This window comes from Lissotriton vulgaris, chromosome 8 (assembly GCF_964263255.1).
Source record: "Lissotriton vulgaris chromosome 8, aLisVul1.2, whole genome shotgun sequence".
Lineage (NCBI taxonomy): Eukaryota > Metazoa > Chordata > Amphibia > Caudata > Salamandridae > Lissotriton > Lissotriton vulgaris.
In genome coordinates, this window is record NC_141696.1 from 657,286,243 (window position 1) to 657,304,490 (window position 18,248).

At 47.4% G+C, this 18,248-nt stretch overlaps 1 protein-coding gene across 5 annotated transcripts in view; it reads right to left on the bottom strand.

Moving 5' to 3' along the window:
* Window positions 1–18,248, bottom strand: part of RIOX2 (ribosomal oxygenase 2) — an 845,240-nt gene that overhangs the window by 503,324 nt on the left and 323,668 nt on the right. For all 5 annotated transcript variants that reach the window (XM_086934530.1, XM_086934533.1, XM_086934532.1 and 2 more), the window contains exon 4: window positions 11,380–11,499. In XM_086934530.1, coding sequence (XP_086790656.1) covers window positions 11,380–11,499 — 120 coding nt within the window. The remainder of the gene's footprint in view (window positions 1–11,379; window positions 11,500–18,248) is intronic.

Below are 18,248 nucleotides of genomic sequence, written 5' to 3' on the forward strand. Positions count from 1 at the left end.
AAAGGGTCCGGTCCAACGAGCCTCCTCGTTCTTGGTTCGCCTGAAGTTCCGCACTAGGACCCAGGAACCAGGTTCAATGGCGTGGCCTGGATCATCAGACGCTGGCGGAGAGGAGCTGTGTGACACGCAATTTAGTTGTCAATTCGTGCAAATAGTCAAGCAGTACAGGGTGCTCTATCTCACTGAGTTTCTTGGGCCTTGGTACGCCCCAGATGTTGGCTGGGCGGCCAAACACGATCTCGTGAGGGCTAAGTCCTAGTCTGGAATGGACAGTCATTCTGGTGGACAGGAGTGCTAAAGGCAGGGCGTCAGGCCATTTAAGACCTGTGCTGGCTTGGATCTTGGCCAATTTCAGCTTTAACGTGCCGTTGTAGCACTTTACTAATCCGGCTGATTGGGGGTGATTTACAGCGCGGAACTTCTGGTGTATACCTAGACATTCACACACTCTCTTCATCACTCGTCCCACGAATTCACTTCCATTATCACTCCAGACAATTCTAGGCATACCGAATCTGGGGTAGAATTCCTTGACAAGGGCTTTGGCTGTGGACAAGGCAGTATTGTCCTTAAGGGGATACGCTTCCACCCACCTGGAGAAGGCGCAAACGACAACAAGCACGTATTTCAGATTGTTGCACCTCTCCATGTGGATGAAATCGAGCTGCAAAACCTCGAACGGATACGTTGGAGGCGCAAAATGACCAGCCGGAGTTGGAGTTCCCCTACCAGGATTGTACTTCAGACACACCATACAGTTCTTGACCAAGTTCTCTGCACATTTTGGGATGCCACTATTCTGCCATACTGGGGCCAACAACTTACAGATTCCTTTCGCACTGATGTGAGCCATCCCATGAGCCATTGTCACCACTGCAAGTACATACGCGTCGGGTAACAGCCATCTTTGATGCTTTGACAATTCGACCCAACAACCATCCGCATCCAATCTACCCTTGCTTTCTCTCCATTCATTCACCTCTTTCTCAGTGGCCTCGGACTGTATCGACTTCACACTTTGAATAGTGTCCTCACACATACCCACATCAGTAATCCATCTCGCAGGACCTACAACATACATTCGACTCATTGTGTTCCTTGCAGTCTCTTTCGCAACTTCGTCTGCAAATGCATTCCCACGACCAACATCATCTTGAATCTTTCTGCGTGCACTGCATTTCACAATCGCGACTTGTAGTGGCAAGGTCAGTGACTCGAGAAGCTCGTTAACTAGCTGACCATGCTGTATTTTTGCGCCATGCGATGTCAGGAACCCACGTTCACGCCACAATCGTCCAAAACTATGAGCCACGCCAAAGGCGTATTGGCTGTCTGTGTACACATTCACTTGTTTTCCTTTTGCCAACACACACGCTCTTGTAAGTGCAATTAACTCTGCTGCTTGCGCAGAATTATGGGGGATACGTGCAGTTTCTACAATCGTGTGCAATGTTGTCACCGCATATGCTGCAGTAGTATAACCATTTGGCAACTTGAAACATGAACCATCAACCCATAAAGTATCATTACATTCAGGAAGGGGAGTGTCCTGCAAGTCTACTCTCCCTTTTGTCTCTTCTTCTGTCCTAAAACAGCAATCATGTTTTTCGACCTCATCTGTCTCTGCTGGAATGGGCAATAACGTGGCTGGGTTGAGTGTATCGCACCTCTTTATGTGTATGTGACTCGCTAACAGTGTCAGCTCATAACTTGACAGTCGAGCACTAGTTAAGTGTTGTGTCCTCGTTCTGTTTAGCAACATATCTACTGCATGTGGGACCATAACGATCAGTGTATTATTCATTACCAATCCAGCAGACTGTCGAATACAGACAGCTGCTGCAGCAGTGGCCCTCAAGCAACTTGGTAATGCCTTAGCTACGGGATCTAGAGTCGCGGAAAAATAAGCACATGGACGCTGTTTGTCCCCGAAGGATTGTGTCTGGACTGATAATGCGCAACCTTCCTTCTCATGGACGTATAATGTAAAAGGCTTACTGTAGTCGGGGTGACCCAACACAGGAGCCGAACACAACGCATCACGCAACTCGTGAAAACTCTTCTGACAATCTTCAGACCAAGGCACAGGATTGGGTGTATCTTTACAGATTAGTGCCAGCAAAGGTTTGGCCAACAATGAGAAATTTGGTATCCATTGCCTGCAATATGATGTAATGCCCAAGAAAGCACGCACTTCTCTCTGTGTCCTTGGGACACCCAATTTTGCAATTGCCTGTATTCTCTCTGGGGTCAGTCTCCTTCCCTCCTTCGATAAGATGTGACCTAAGTAGGTCACTTCTTGTCGACAAAATTGCAATTTCGAAAGAGAGACTTTGTGCTTCATGTCACATAAATGACGCAACAACGACAATGTGGCTTCCTTGCAAATCTCTTCAGTATCTGCAGCGACTAGCAAATCGTCTACGTACTGAATAAGAGTCGCACTATCAGGTAGAACAATCGTGTCAAGTTGTGATTTCAGAGCTTGACTGAATATAGATGGACTTTCACAGTAGCCCTGAGGAGCGTGTTTGAAGCGGAAGCTTCGTCCTGCTAAATTGAAGCCGAAAATATCTCTGCTCTCCTCAGCAATCGGGATGCTGAAGAAAGCGTTCTTCAAATCAATCACCGAGAGCCAAGTGGCTGAAGCTGGAACCATAGTCAATAGGGCAGTAATATCGGGAACAACTGGAAATTGTGGCACAACAATCTTATTCACTTCTCTAAGATCAATCACAAATCTGTACACAGGTGGCTGTGAAGGCTCAGTACGCATTAAAACGGGCAAAATAGGACTTTTACAAATGTTACCCGTTGTCTCGTCAATGACATCTTTCTCAATCAGATCGTAAATGATCGCTAACAATGCCTTCTCACATTCGCTAGAGATCTTGTATTGGGGAATACGTGGCAACCTAACATTGGCTCGTAATGTTATGACATATGGCGCTATCTCCAAAAGACCCATGTCGTTAGAACCAGTAGCCCAAAGTATATCTGGAAGAGATGACAATTCAGTTGGAATATTCTCCTTTGACAAATACATTGGGGAAATCACTTTCTTACCTAGTGTAAGTTGTACTCCCGAAGGAGAACAGTACAAAGTTGCATATAATCTCTTTAACAAATCCAAACCTAACAAATTTTCGCCACAACCTGTTGTAAGAATGAGGGGTGCTTCTAATTCATATGGGCCAACAGAAAGGGGCATAGGACTAGAAATCGGGTTTCTAACCGGGGCGCCAAAGAAACCTACTCAAACATTCGTTTCGCCAGACAAAGGTGCGCCAGGAAGTTTTGAGTGCATAATTGAACTTTTTGTAGCACCAGTATCCAGCAGAAAAGGTTCTGACACTCCTGATGTAATCACCTCAACATAAGGTCCATTCTGATCTACTGGAACTGAAACAACTCCCTCTCTTTGTCCATGGCTGTCCTAGCAATTGTTACCCTCATTCTCGTTTTCTGCATAGTAATCATCAGCATAGTACTGAGCTGACCTAGAAGACGCATTATTTTGTTGGTCAAAGCTGTTCATAGAATTCTGAGGCGGAAAAGAAGAAGTATTCTGGGGGAAATTTCCACGGCCCCTACCCCTAGGAGCCTGTTGAATACCTCTACCTCTTGCACCAGAGACACCATTTAAACGTCGCAATAAAGCTGGACAGCTATTCTTGAAATGACCCTCTTCCTTGCAATATGCACATTGATTGGGACCATACGGTAAACGCTGTTGAGAAGACTCATTTCTTTGTGAGTTTCTCGAATACTGCTGTGGTTGCTGATAATCAGGCTGACTAGTAGTGCGAGGCGGATAGGCTTGCTGGAGAAAGACTTTAGTTTTCAAATCTTTAGTCTTTTTATCTGCTTTATCTAGCTCGTCCTTGCGCCTATTTTCGTAGTACTAGGCTGTGGCCAAAATCTGCGCTGACGTGGAAACAGGCCAAGCACTCTCTGAATCTTTCAATTTATTACATAGTTCAGGAAGCAGATTATGTACGAATTTGTCTACAAACAATCTTTGGCCACCTTCGGTAGCCATATCCTGACCACTATGGTCGACGAAAGTCTCCTTAAATCTCGTGAAAAAGTCAGACACATTCTCATCTTTCTTCTGCTTGCACGCAGACAACTTGTCTCAATTCACACGTAATTCAGGCATTAAAGTCTTCATATATGTGATAATTCTACCAGGAAGTTCAGCTACCAAAGGCTCAGTCTTAGAGCCACCAACTTGTCTAGCATCAGCAGCAGTAATATTAGCCCACGTGTCACCTAATTCTTGGTCATGATCTGTATGACGAATCTTACTCCATAAGGGCTGTGGAACAACATTCCCAAACAACATGTCTACATCCGCTAAATTCATTATACATGAGCTGGCAGTCTGTGATAACTCCTTATAATACCCTGCTGGATTTTTACGGGGATCAGGCAATGTCTGCTTGAGTGCTAAAACTTCGGATCTTTTCCAGGGTACATGTACCCAGACACGCTGGAAATGTGGCAGAATTGCTGGATTCGCATTCGCATCACCTTCCCTCCAAACTGGAGGAACTTCTCTCATGGGGTACTGTCGCGCCTTTTTCCTACCTAACATGTCATCCTCATACAGTGATCTAGAGACGTTTCCCTTACTCCTATAAGATAACAACAAATCTATTGCTCGTTCAATATCGGCACCTACAATCATTCCTTCATAGAACTTGAAACGCATACAGAATAATTCCTTCATTTTGCGTTTTGGATCATTCGTCTCCAAATCTTCGCAAAGATATACACACATCTCTTCGAATACATATCTCTGAGTGGGTGAGTCCCATTGACGGAAAACTTTCATAACAGACTGAACATCATACTTTACAGTATCAGTAACCCATTTACGTGCTAACTCATTCAGTACTTCTCTTTCCTGATAATCAGGCAGTTGACTACGCAATTGTCTACGTCCTGTTTTAGGGGTCGTCTTAGGCGATCCAAAGAAAGGTGAGAACAGACCAGTGACAGTACTTGCCACTCTCTGTCGAACAGAAGGAGACGCTTGCGGAGAGGCAGACGTGCCAGAAAAGACAGGCTGATGTAAAGAGGAAGTCGAGGCAGTGGCAGAAGAAGTCGAGGCAGTGGCAGAAGTAGTATCATGATAAACAGTTGGAGCAGTAGGCAAAGTCGCAGAAACAGTAGATGGAGTATGTAGCAAAGGCGGCGGCCCTTGAGAGGGCTGCGCCGGAGAAGTAGGAACCAGCTGAAGAGGAGCTGGTGCTTGAGTAAGAACTGCATTTCGTGCACCGGGGCGCGGTATAACAAAGCGCTTCGGGGGTGCAGTAGCATCTAGTGCATATGGGGGTGGTGAACTCAATAAGTGGGACATTAATGGATCCTTCTCTGATGTCTCTTTTGAACCTTGTCCTTTATGTGGCAACATTGGGTAGCATTTATCTATTGCTAACTTCTTGCTTCTGAGCATTTGTTCACTTTCTTGCTCTTCCTCATTGTCCCTGTATGCAATGGCAGCTTGTACCATATACATACCTCTTTTATTTTTCTTTGCTAATTTAATTTCTTTCTGTTTGGCTTCTTTGCGCCATAGGCGAAAAGAGTCAAACATCGCCGGCCGGGCTTTCTTCTTAAAAAGTTTGACCTCAAGATTATCTAAGATTTCCGTGTCAAAGCTACCATATTGGGGCCATTTTAAAACACCATCCTTTCTGGTGTATTTTATCCACATTTCATTATATGTGATAGGACCTACTCCATGCTTTATATAGAGCTCATATGTTCGAGTTCCAATCGGAGGAACCGGAAATGAATCCTCTAATCGGGAGTCCTTACTACAACCAAGACAAAACAAGTTTCCAAGTCTGCTGAGACCAGGCATCTTCGCTCACTAGTCTAGCTTCAAACTTCAAAGGATTATCGAATATGATATTTTCGTGAATACACGAATCCCTTGGTTTTGACGCTTGCAAGTTCCAAACAAGGTGTATCTCAAGGATACCAAAACTAAGAACCAAACTAAGGACTGGGAGACGCTCCACTTATACTTAACTGAAGTATTGATGATCGATGACGTCACAAGAAGACTCGTCTATTGTTTCGCTCTACCAAGGATCACTGGGTCCAAAACAGGGCGATAGTCAGGGCAGCAGTCCTTCGTAGCCGTCGGGACGCGGGGAACCTCGCAGCAAGGACCTTCGGAACCACGTCGACATACAGGGGTCGCTGAAGTGGCTGGCCGTCCTCTGAAATTTTCACACAAAGCTCCTCACGAACATCTGGCTTGGACCGTCACCGCTTGATAACGCCCCGAGTTGGGCGCCAACTGAGGTGCCGGGTTTTTAGGAACCCGATGGTGCCAGGGGATAACACCCGAAGACCTCGGAGTTCTCCCTGTTCCGGACCACAGAAACACAGAGTCTTCTAGGTGAAGTCAGAGATCGAGTTTTATTGGCTGCAACCAAGTAACAAGCGTCCTAGAAGTACAACAGCACGGGATGTAAGTTCTCAGGAGACTGTTCGTTTTTACAGAACCAGCCTTCTCCTTTTATACACAATATTACACTTCAGGCAAGAATTCCTTGTTTTATGATGCAACCATATACATATTTGTACAACAAAGGAAAAGCAAAGTCACGATGTCCAGCCTACAATTTCGATGTCCAGTTTGTGATAGATGGCCCGGCCCAGAACTACCATCAGATATCGATGAAACACCAATAAAATCATGCACCTCCTCATCGTAAAACCGGCCATAAACAAGGAACATGGACAGGTGTATGTGTGTGGACAACATGGTTTGTATGTAGTGAATGGTTTATGGCATGTTGTGCCTTGATGCTATCTTACTCGGCCACTGGGCGAGGAACTGTCCGAACAGGTTCAGCTGGAGGCAGTGGAGTCAGCTCGGGTCATGTCATGGGGAAGTCATGTCGGGCCGGGTCATGGGGAAGTCAGCTAAGGTGGACGTGTCCTTTTGGATCAAACTCGTCCTTAATCAATTGACTATATGAGGGCAAGCCACAAGATGGATGCCGTTCACAAAATGGAACCCAAGGGTTAAAACGGAAACCATGTTTTAAGGGTGTTAGCATCACTCAATCATGACGCAAATGCATAGGGATAATGTCCTAATCATTACCGGTCTGCCGATACCAAATTCGTCAGGGTACGATGACATTTTGTGTCACGAGTGTTGGGCCTCGGTACCATATTATAGCAGGGCCCGGAATTTTCAGAACCACAATACAGATAGCCAAAGCCAGAACGGAGTACATGACAGCCTACGTTGATCTCCAGAGCTACAACTTTAGGACATATGCAACCCGCATGCATAAGGAACGCGACAAAACGGGTACCCTTTTGCCATGGTTAGCAAAACAGAATAGCGAAATGAAGCCTATTACTGAGGTGATAGACCCCCGCGTTAACCTAGTGCGATCCCAGGATCAGATCCTTTTGGCATTTCACCAACATTACTTGGCGGTATACAGTCACCCAACCCCCGTTGAGCAGGACAGAATAGATTGCTTCCTTGCTTCCCTGGTGATTCCTGAAATCACGAGGAATGATCAGAAGGCACTAGATACAAGGATACAACCCGCAGACATCTCTCAGGCCCTGCGCACATTAGCCCGCAACAAAGCGCTGGGACTGGACGGACTCCCCCTGGAATATTATAAGACAATCTCCCCCTTATTGGTCCCCAGGCTGGCAGCAATGTACACCGCTGCACTCGAGGCTGGGGAATTGCCGAAATCCCTCCGGGAATCGGTCATCGTGACCTTCCTGAAACCCAACCGTCACCCACAATTGATGGCCTCGTATCGCCCCATCACGCTCCTCTCTACCGACTGCAAGATCCTCTGGAAGAAATTGGCGGATAGATACACCCAAATTATACGGCCGCTAGTACATCCCGACCAATGTGGTTTCGTCCCGGGCAGGAACAGTTCTCAGAACATACGCAGGCTGTTCCATGTCCAAGATCAAATTGGGGACCCCTACCCCAGAGCAGATTGTCTCATCCTGGACCTTGAAAAGGCTTTCGATACCCTCACATGGCGCTACCTTTTCTCGGCACTACGACGACTTGGCTTTGGCCCAACGCTTTTGGCGTACACCGACTCTTATACACCAAACTCACTTAACGGGTACGTATAGGAAGCTGCATCTCACCTGAATTTGCAGTGCAACGGGGCACGAGGCAGGGATGCCCGCTCTCACCTCTGCTCTTCGCCCTCGCGGTGGAACCACTGGCCATACGACTACAGCGGGAAAGGGAACAGAGGGGCATTCCCATAGCGAACACCACACATAGTGTCTCCTCATCTACATCAAAGACATCACTGCTGATTTAGCAGCCATCTGGACCACATTGACGGAGTTTGCAGGAGTCTCCGGGTTGAAAGTCAACTGGGAGAAACCCACAGTATACCCGCTGCACCCACACTCTCCCCCATGTGTCGTCAGACTAGGCGATCAAACCATTGCCTGGAGCACAGAGGCCCCTCGCTACCTAGGGGTTTGTCTCTATCACACCCGACGGATATTTATGATGGTAATCACCGCAAAGCACTAGCCGGCATCAGAGCCTCTGTGGGATTCTGGAAGAATCTCCCTCTAGCCCCAATTGGTCGAGTGGCTATCGCCAAGATGATCATGGTCCAGAGGCTGCTATACTACTTCACAAACCTGCCAATCATTCCGCCCAGAGCATTCTTCAAGGATCTAGATGTACTCCTTAGCTCGCTGATCTGGGGGACAAGCAGGCATAGGATAGCACTGGCAAAGCTGCAACTACCAACCACACAGGGAGGACTCGCCGCCCCTGCTTTCGAATCATATTTCTTGGCCGCCCAACTTCAGTGGCTTTACTACTGGACAGCGGGCAGACAACTGGGGGAGACGCATGCTGAAAACTGTCCAGTGCCCATCCCAGAAATCTGCCGGCTACTTATACCAGGCACCAAACCTAGACGTACTTATCCCTACATATCACTGTCGCACGCAAGTGCATGCTAAGAGTACACCGTATGTCGCCCGGAAGGGCCCCATACTCCCCCCTCCTCCCTCTGGCCGGGTGGCCCATGCAGGATCAGTATTGCACGTCTCACATGTTACGAACATGGACGGACTGTGGCGTCACTGAGGCGGAGTCACTATTTGAGGATGGCCAGCTCAGACCATTCCAACGGTTGACGGAAGAGTATGATCTCCCTGCGGGCCAGTTCCTACTCCATCGCCAGCTCTTTGCAAACTATCGTCCACACTGCGACCTCTCGACAGGGGAACCACCTACACATCCAGTCATACACACAATTTTACATATGGGAGTGGGGCGACACCTGGTCACATGGCTCTACAAAGGTATTAGGGAACTCAGAAACGTGCCATTAGCGGCTCTCAGAGCTACTTGGAAAGGGGAACTAGGACGCTCTTTACACTAGAAGGAATGGGAAAGGGCTCTCGAATACCCCAAGAAGGAGTCCCGAAATGCGCGTTTTAAAAATATACAATTCTATGTCCTACACAGGGCTTACTTGACGCCGGCACGTCTCCAAAGCTTTTATCCCGAAACCCAGTTCTCGTGTCCCAGATATCAACTGCATGCGGCGGATTTCCAACACATGTTCTGGAGCTGCCCTACTCTACATTCCTATTGGCAACACGTACATGAATCCATCAGAAATCTCACTGGGCTCACGTTCTTAGATACATGGGACGTCTGTGCACTGGGTCTCTATCAGAGGAAGAAACAACACAAGGTACTCCTCAGGTTCGCCTCCCTAGCTACCTCATTGGCAAAACTAAACATAGCCATGCACGGGCAGTCCCCTGCAGCCCCCCCCCGTTCGAGGCATGGGTAGGTGCATTGAAGAAATGGACACTTGCGGAGGAAGAAGCGTTAAGTGAAGAAGAAGTGAAAGGGATACGTAAACAACCCATATCAATGGATTGGGATACCTTACTACAACAATTTAGGCAACCACCGGCCCAAGACGACCTGGGGGGGGTTCCCGGCACATCGCAACTCACACTACCACAGGGACAAATCACAGACACAAATGACGAGTCCCCACCGCAGGTCACGCCCACAGCTAACTGACAGCACCACCTCACCAAGCGCCTTCAGGATAAACCGCCCTTTTGTCTCTAGGCTGATTATGGGTCCCCTCCTACACCCTTGATACCCTGCTATACTTCATTGTTATAGGAGTACAGGCCACCTTTCGATCACATTCGCTCTTTGTACCCTGCATCCCATGACTACCCCATCCCCAGTTATATTCAGCATGTTCTCATCGGAAGACTTCCAGGGTGACTGGATACTTGACTAGTAATGGCATGAGTGCGAATGCGCTTCAAGACGCATACTAGTAGTTGTCTTATATGCGACTGTTATCTGATACAATAAGCTATTGTCAATGCAAAATGTCAATAAAAACAAGTTACAAAAAAAAAATGCTAGGGGAAAGGGGAAACCATTTGAGGCAAAGCGTGCCTGGGGGGCACAATAGGACTTCTGCAAGTTGGGAGTCGAATTTTCCCCCAACGCCTCACTGCTGGTCATTAATTACTTCAAACTTCAAGATAAAACGTAAGTGAATTCATTTTCTCTTTCTCTCTCCTCTAAATATTCACATTGTGTCACAATTGAAAATTCTCAATCTGCAAGAGGGAACATCATAAATGACAAATGACCTGTATTTTGCAAATATTTATAGACACATTACAGGTATTGCAAAACTGTAAAGGGTGCCAGAGAGCTTTATACGGGACTGTGTGGCGTGTGCAATTATCACCATATCATTCATAAATATAATAAGCACTGGCAAAGTCAACAGGTCTTGGTTTAATGTCCCTATGAACAAAGCATTAGCACATTAGAGCGAGGCAGGCAACAGGAAACCAGCAGGAGGGGAAAATAGCGGTATAGCTGAAAAGTAGTCCTAAATGCAATTCAATGTCATCAGTAAAGTGGAAGTGGAAGAATACACCCCAACAGCCAATAGCATTAGGTGAGAGATAAATAGTCCACTGGAATGAGTCAAAATGTACTGACAAAGGGCTCCACAAAGTCTCAAGTTAACGGCTGGAAGAGGTAGGTCATTGAACACCAATGGTTGAAAGTGGTGCACCGAAAGCTAAATCTATGTATATTGTTAGCAAGAGCTCTGTTTGACTGCTTCACTGTTAAAACCCAAAGTTAAAAATGGAGCATCACCAGATCCTCTCCTTGCAAATCTCTTGGACAAGGAAACTATAATGTTGCGCTCATGCACTGCTCGGTCAGGCAGGGGTACTGGCAAACTGAGCTATCTTACCAACAGTTGGTGCTATTACAATTGCCAGTCCAATTCTAGTTAGCAAATATTCACTTACCTCAACATCATCATAATGAGGGGGCAATCCTTGAGACTCCTGAGGGGTAATGTACACATTAGATCCAACCAAAGAGCCAAAGAAACACTCTAGTTTTTCCTGGATCCTCCACAGTTCATCCTGTTAGAAACAAAAAACACAGATTTGCATTAGTTACAGATCCACAGTGATCTGCGACTGGTTACTGTATCTTTCAACTAAAATTGACGAACGCAATTGGAATTATAGTCTAAATTTTGTGTTTTGGTTTCAAAGGTGACAGTTTAAACACCCAACTTTATTCACATAAACTCAAATGATACTCCTACCACCCAGTACTGTTGTCTAACACAGAAAAACAGCTGCAAATGTACTGTACAATACAGTGGCGGTCGGAATGGCTCGCAGGTGCAGGATGGTGGTGTCGTTGAGAGGGGAGGGCGGTGGTTGGGTGTCACACGGTGGGGGCAAAACTTTTTTAACTTACCTTATGGCCCGGTCCCGTATCTCTGCCTCTGCTCTCCTGCCTCCGACTCCAGGGACAGGAAGCAGGCAGCCAGGCACCCTCCTCTAAGCCAATCACAACATGGCACTCAGCGAGGGGCTGGAGGGCTGGGAATGTTCTCCATGCAGGCTGTAATGCAGCCTGCATGGAGAACGGGGTAAGTACGCATGACTGGTTTGGGTGGCCCTGGAGGGCCGACCAAACAGTCATTGTGCCTTAGGAGTGGGCAACCCACTCCTCCCCTTCTCTGAGAGCAGAGCAGCCCCGCCCACCCGCCCGCCCACAAAGCAGCAGGACACAAAGCATTAAAATCATAATTACTCTAAGTTATCATTTTATGTTTCTACTTGACAGTGCTTAAAAGCAGTGAGCAGGCGCCCGTCTGCCATAGCGGAGGAGCCGCCACTGCTACAATATTGTCTTCTTGAAGCAAATACAAAACAAACTGATACAGTCGCCCATAGAAAATCCCTGACTTGTACTGCTGTTGAAATGGGAAAGGCATGAGATTGTCGCAGATCTACTTGTAACTCTAGCATATGTGATTACCAATTTATTGCATTTATGGCCACTGCAAATGAAGAGTTGATGGACCTATAAATGCTTGTGTTGATGTTAGTCACTGTTGGACTTGGGCCTTTTGGGCAGATTCACCCCTAAACTTTTTGCCTTTAGCCTCTGGCATGGTGGTAGTGATTCCTGGTCTCTGCGCACTTTAGCACTGTGGCCCAGTGCAAAATGCATGCGCTCTCTGAGTGTGTGTGGTGAGATTGGCCTGTCCTCCTATAGGAATGCATGGGGAATATGTGTGTCCATGGTAGTTCCTGATGTGTGGGGAGTTCAGGGTCGAGTTTGGTATGTGCGAACTCGTGAGATTAAATGCTACGCGATGATGTGTGCAGATTTATTGTGTCTAGTGTAGAAGTGCCACTTCTAGAAGTTGGCATGTCTGTGCAGTGAATGTGAATAGACTGTCTGGCTTGTGATTGGCTGAAGCTGGCTGGTGTGCCTGGCTCCAGGAGTCAGGATGGGTCTGCCCCGGTGGTGAATGGAGAGATCTGCATGTTGATGGGAGGGAGGAGTGCACCTGGGACCTGAATAGGGCTGGGCCTTCCCTCCACAATGCTGGCTCCCCCCTGTGATGTGTCTGATGTCCCTGGCCTGTCCTGTGAATAGGGAGAGGGGCTGAGCAGAACAAAGTGCTCAGGAACCAGTTGCATCTGGTTCGCCCCTTGCCTGCACCTTTGACAACAAAGGATTTCTGTGTATAAAAGAGGGGCTGTAACCCCCAGTAAATGTTCTTGTTTGCGGACTTGAAACTACCGGGGTTGTGCTGCTGCTGGAGCTCAGGGGAAGGCTTGCCTCCCTGGGCTCTGCCCAGCCCCTGGATGCCTTGGGGGACTTCTGACTGGGGGACCTTCCCTTGTCCTGGAAACCTTTTTGCTTTGCCTTGATTATTCCCAGGACCTTGTAAAGACTTTGGCCTCCTTTATTATCCTGGAGGACTTTGTGCTACCCCCCAGCGCCCTGTGAGTGCTTTATGTTTCTCTCTGGGGAGCACTGTGTCCTCTCCCTGCAGCGCAGGACTATGTGCCGCTGAGGGATTCCCCCTGTCTAGGGATCCCCCCTCCTTGATTTCCTTGCAGGTGCCCACCCCGCATCATGGCCGCTTCCGGACTTTCATTTTTAACCTGTGTGGGTGCTTACCCCGCGACTTTGCCCAGAATTTGTGATTCGACTTGCACGGGTGCCCACCCCGTGACTCACCGCCGCGTCCCGAGCTGCAAGAGGAACCCCCTCTGGGCCGCTGCCTAGCGCGACCCGGAAAGCAAGTCCAGTGACGTCTTCATGGGCGTGGCTTCCAGAAAGGAAGGGAAGCCCCGCAAGAGAGGAGACGCCGGAGGAAGTCCCGCAGAAGAGAAAGCCGGCCGCGCAATGGATCGACACTGAGCTGTTGGGAGCCCCGGTATCCCAGACGAGAGGCGGGGCTCCCCCAAGTCCCGCCGGCGCAGGGAGCAGCAGAGCTTACCCGGAGGACGCTGCAGAGACGCCTCCCCGAGAGAACCGGTGAATGGGTGCTTCCTCCCTGGTAACGGTGCCATCAAGGCCCCCCTGACAGTGCATGGGGGGCATCCTGAGCGGACCCGCCGTTGCGGGCCGCTCCACCGTTCAGCCACCATTATTTAGAGGTACAAGAGAAAGGGGTCCCAGACAAAGAACCAATACTTGCAATTTAGTGTACTTATTTCAAAAAAGACAAATTATTCAATGCAAAAAGATTTATTTCAAAATTGCATTATTACCTTTCATTTGTTATGTTTCATCAACAAATCAACAAACTTATTATATATGTGCCCACATACACAACAGGGGAGGGAAGTGAAGTGAAGGAAAGTGTCAAAGGTAAAGTGGGATTAAGGGGAATAGTCAGAGTCATTCGTGACAGATATTAATCATAACTCCAACATATAATATTCATGTGGTGCCTTGAACCAAGGGCCACAATATCATGCTCGTATAGAGTCCAGAAATCCAATGATGTAGACCACCTAACTCTCCTTCAGCTGCTTTGGTCTAGCTTGGGGGTAGGAGTTGGTGAAGTTTGTACGGTCTACGTTTCGACCCAAAAAGTTGCGTAGGATAGTAGTCCTTACAAAAAGGGTCTTCTTCAGGACAGAATGGTTGTGGGTGGGCAACCTCCTGAAACGTAATTAAAAAATCAATTAATTGATTGGTACACACCAACCTTGTTAGTACATACAAGGGAGGCGGTTAATTAAAAAATGTGTTGTCGTATATCCACAGAACATGGTCCGTGATACAAACATGTGTTGAGGATAGCCTCCAAAGTCATCGGGGTACAGTGTAAACTCACCTATCGCACAGGAAAGAAAGGTTGTTGATCCTTAGTTTTTATGGGCCTTGTAATTAGTTCCTATGTGGAAATTACAAAAAGGTCATGGTCAAAAATTGGTCTACTGGATGACTGCTGAAAACCGACAACATACCGATTAACAACCTATTCGTGGTGCGCATTTAAAGGGGACATACCTCACAGGTGCTTGTGAGTGCTATTGAAAACTCTCAGGAGGCAGGGATCTTGGCGTGTTTCTGATGTAACCTAATATGAAGTATGATTGGAAACTGAAATCAACGTATTCCATACATCATAAGATACTATCGGCAATATACTTCTATTTGTGTGAATCCCTATCACAGTTATTAAAAACACACATGTGCTTCTATATAATCAGGACAATGTTTCTTATTAAATACAGGGCAAATGATATTCATCATATATCTCCTATTGAAGTTGTAGTAATGGTACCTCAGGTGGTTTTTGGAGGCAGCAGGCACAAGGAAAAATCGATATACTTGCTCTCAGGGTCGCAAACCTATTTTCTAAAAAGAACGTGACAGTATTTAGGTGTGCAAGAGTCGTTAATGAAACTAATTCACATGTGAAATTACCGCTTATCATGGTTGAAACATACCTCCACAAAGATGAAGGGACAAATGAATCAAAAATGCCACTATCGCCTGCGTCAAAATGAAAACACAGGGCAGTCTTCGTCAGAACCTCTGTGTTGTTACTCTAAAGTTAAAGAGGTTAAAATACGATGAGGGAGTCAGAGATTGACAAAACGTTTTGCTACACAGAGCTTGAAAACATTGGCGCATCTGAACATAGCCAGCTCACCTCAATGAAGGGGGGATCTGATTTACACCATTCGAGCCCTCCTGCAGAAGGTGAAAATAAATGTGGAAAAACAGGGTTCATATCAGTCCGACATTACCCAGCGTCGCATTTAGCTAAAGAGACCTGAATCAGGGGATAGTCTATAGCTGAAGGCGCTCACCTGAACCGCTGGTACAGCAGGCAATGTAGTTAGGGGAGTCTCCTTCAGAACCTCCGTATTGTTACTCTACAGTCAAAGAGGTTAAACAGGTTAAAATACGGGGAGTGAGCCAAAATTGACAAATCGTTTTGCCACACAGCGATTGAAACACAATGACACATCTGGAAATGGCCAGCTCACCTCAAAAGAAGGGGGGATCTGTTTTGCACCAATATGTGGAATAAACCAAACGAGCCCTCCTGCAGTGGGGGGAAAACACACAGAGTTACTGTCAATCGGACGCTGCCCAGCGTCACACTTAGCTAAACAGACCTGAATCAGGAGATAGCCTATAGTTAAAAGCGCTCACCTGAAACGCTAGTGCAGGAGTCAATGTAATGAGGCACCCGAGTCTCGCTAGTGTGCCCTCGCCGTGCAAAACAAGTAAACTTCCTGGTTGAGGAGAAGGGGGCGGGGCCTCCATCCGAAAATATAATAGAGGAGGTAAACAGACTATGATCCACTAGCTCTGCGGGGGTAATAAGTACACTAAATTGCAAGTATTGGTTCTTTGTCTGGGACCCCTTTCCCTTGTACCTCACAACTACCCAGGTCCCTTGACTTTACTGGGTTTAACCCTTTCTGTGTAACATTATCTGTACCGGCGTTGGCCGGTGAGGTTACGCTACCTCCCCTTGGAGGTTTTGACGTGTTGTCAACTTTCCCAACTTTCCCAACATAATCCTTTCCTATTATCTTCCTATGACTCTTTGAATATGGTAGATAAGGAAATACTCACCTATACTGAAGCCTACATAGATCAACTACTACATGATCCCGCCAACAATTTTCTGGCAGTTGGCATTACCCTTAATGATAAAATCTCCCAACTTGAGAGACTAGAGAAGAAATTAATTCGTACTAAGTTGCATGGACACTTTCTTGCACAGTGCCTACAATCCAATATCATACCTGTAGGTTTGCAAGTAAAGGTAGAACCCGCCATCTTTGTAGATATCCCTAAATTCCGGGAAGGTTTTAGCTTTGTCGCGAACAATTGTTCGCGACATTGGATGGTGCTGGGGATTGAGACTGCGGCAGAACAGGTTTTGGCCCTTACCAAACAGATAGCGGAATTGAAAGCAACTATCTCCGGTGACAACACCCTAACCAATTCAAAAGAGGCTCTATCCAAACTTGTAGCCACACTACAGGACTTTGAGACTACCACCATCAAGAAAAAGCTTGAAAAATTAGCCAAAGACTTAAAATTCTATGATAAAAAGAAAACGTACCCTTACCTATCCGACGATTATTATCGACAGGACCAACAGGGCCGTTTTATGAATCGCGGCTATAGAGGCGGCAGGTCAAGAGGTCGTTTTACCACATTCTCAGACTCATCCTATAGTTCTGGTGAGGATTCTGATCAAGCAGGCACTAGTGGATCCTACGGCTACCAGGACACGTACCGTCCCCAATATCAACCCAATTCTTTTTAGGTCTCGCCTGTCGATGCGCATGCGCATCGAGCAAGCGAGACTATAGGGGCTCATCCACTCTTTATCTAACTGCAAGGAATCGTGGCGATTCCTTGCAGTGCCCGTGACTTTTAAGGTCAATGCGCATGCGCATTGAGCTTATGCGCATGCGCATTGACCTTAAAAGCGCGTGCGCGTGCACGTCCGTCTCCTAACAACACACACACACCCTCTCCCCCGCTCCGCCCCCTCCCGCCGTGTCGCATTTCTCTTTCTCCTCCCCCTCCCCTCTCTCCCCTCCGTCTCGTTTCACACACACCCTCTCCCCCGCTCCGCCCCCTCCCCGCCAACACCGCCTCGCGAGCTCGTCATTCCAAACCCGCCCTCCCCCGCCATTGCATCGCTGTATTTCTTAACAGTTCACCCATTTACTCACAGTTTTCCCAGTGCACCTAGATTCAGGCTGAGTTGGTGATCGCCACGGTTGCACGAGTTTCCTTACACCGCCATTCCTCTTACACAGACTTGGAAAGACCGAAAAATAAAATAATTAAAACAACATTTGCTGTTTTATTTGCGGATGACAAGGTTACTCGCCATTCCAATACTTTAGGCCCCCTCCCGCCGTGTCGCATTTCTCTTTCTCCTCCCCCTCCCCTCTCTTCCTTCCGTCGTGTCGCACCTCTCCCCTCTCCGCCCCCTCCCCGCTCCGCCCCCTCCCCCTCCCCCTCCCTCCGTGTCGCATTTCTCCTCTCCCTCTCCGCCCCCTCCCCTGCCCGCCGTGTTACGGTGAAAGGCTTGTTTTATAGTTGACAAAAGTTAATTTGTTGACACCAGCTGTCTTTTTCACCTCGCGATGAAATGTCACAAACGGGAATAGTCCTCAGTAAAGATACAAGCTCTACCTCCGCCTTGCCTCGCAGTTCCCCTTAACATTGCATCGCTGTATTTCTTAACAGTTCACCCATTTACTCACAGTTTTCCCAGTGCACCTAGATTCAGGCTGAGTTGGTGATCGCCACGGTTGCACGAGTTTCCTTACACCGCCATTCCTCTTACACAGAC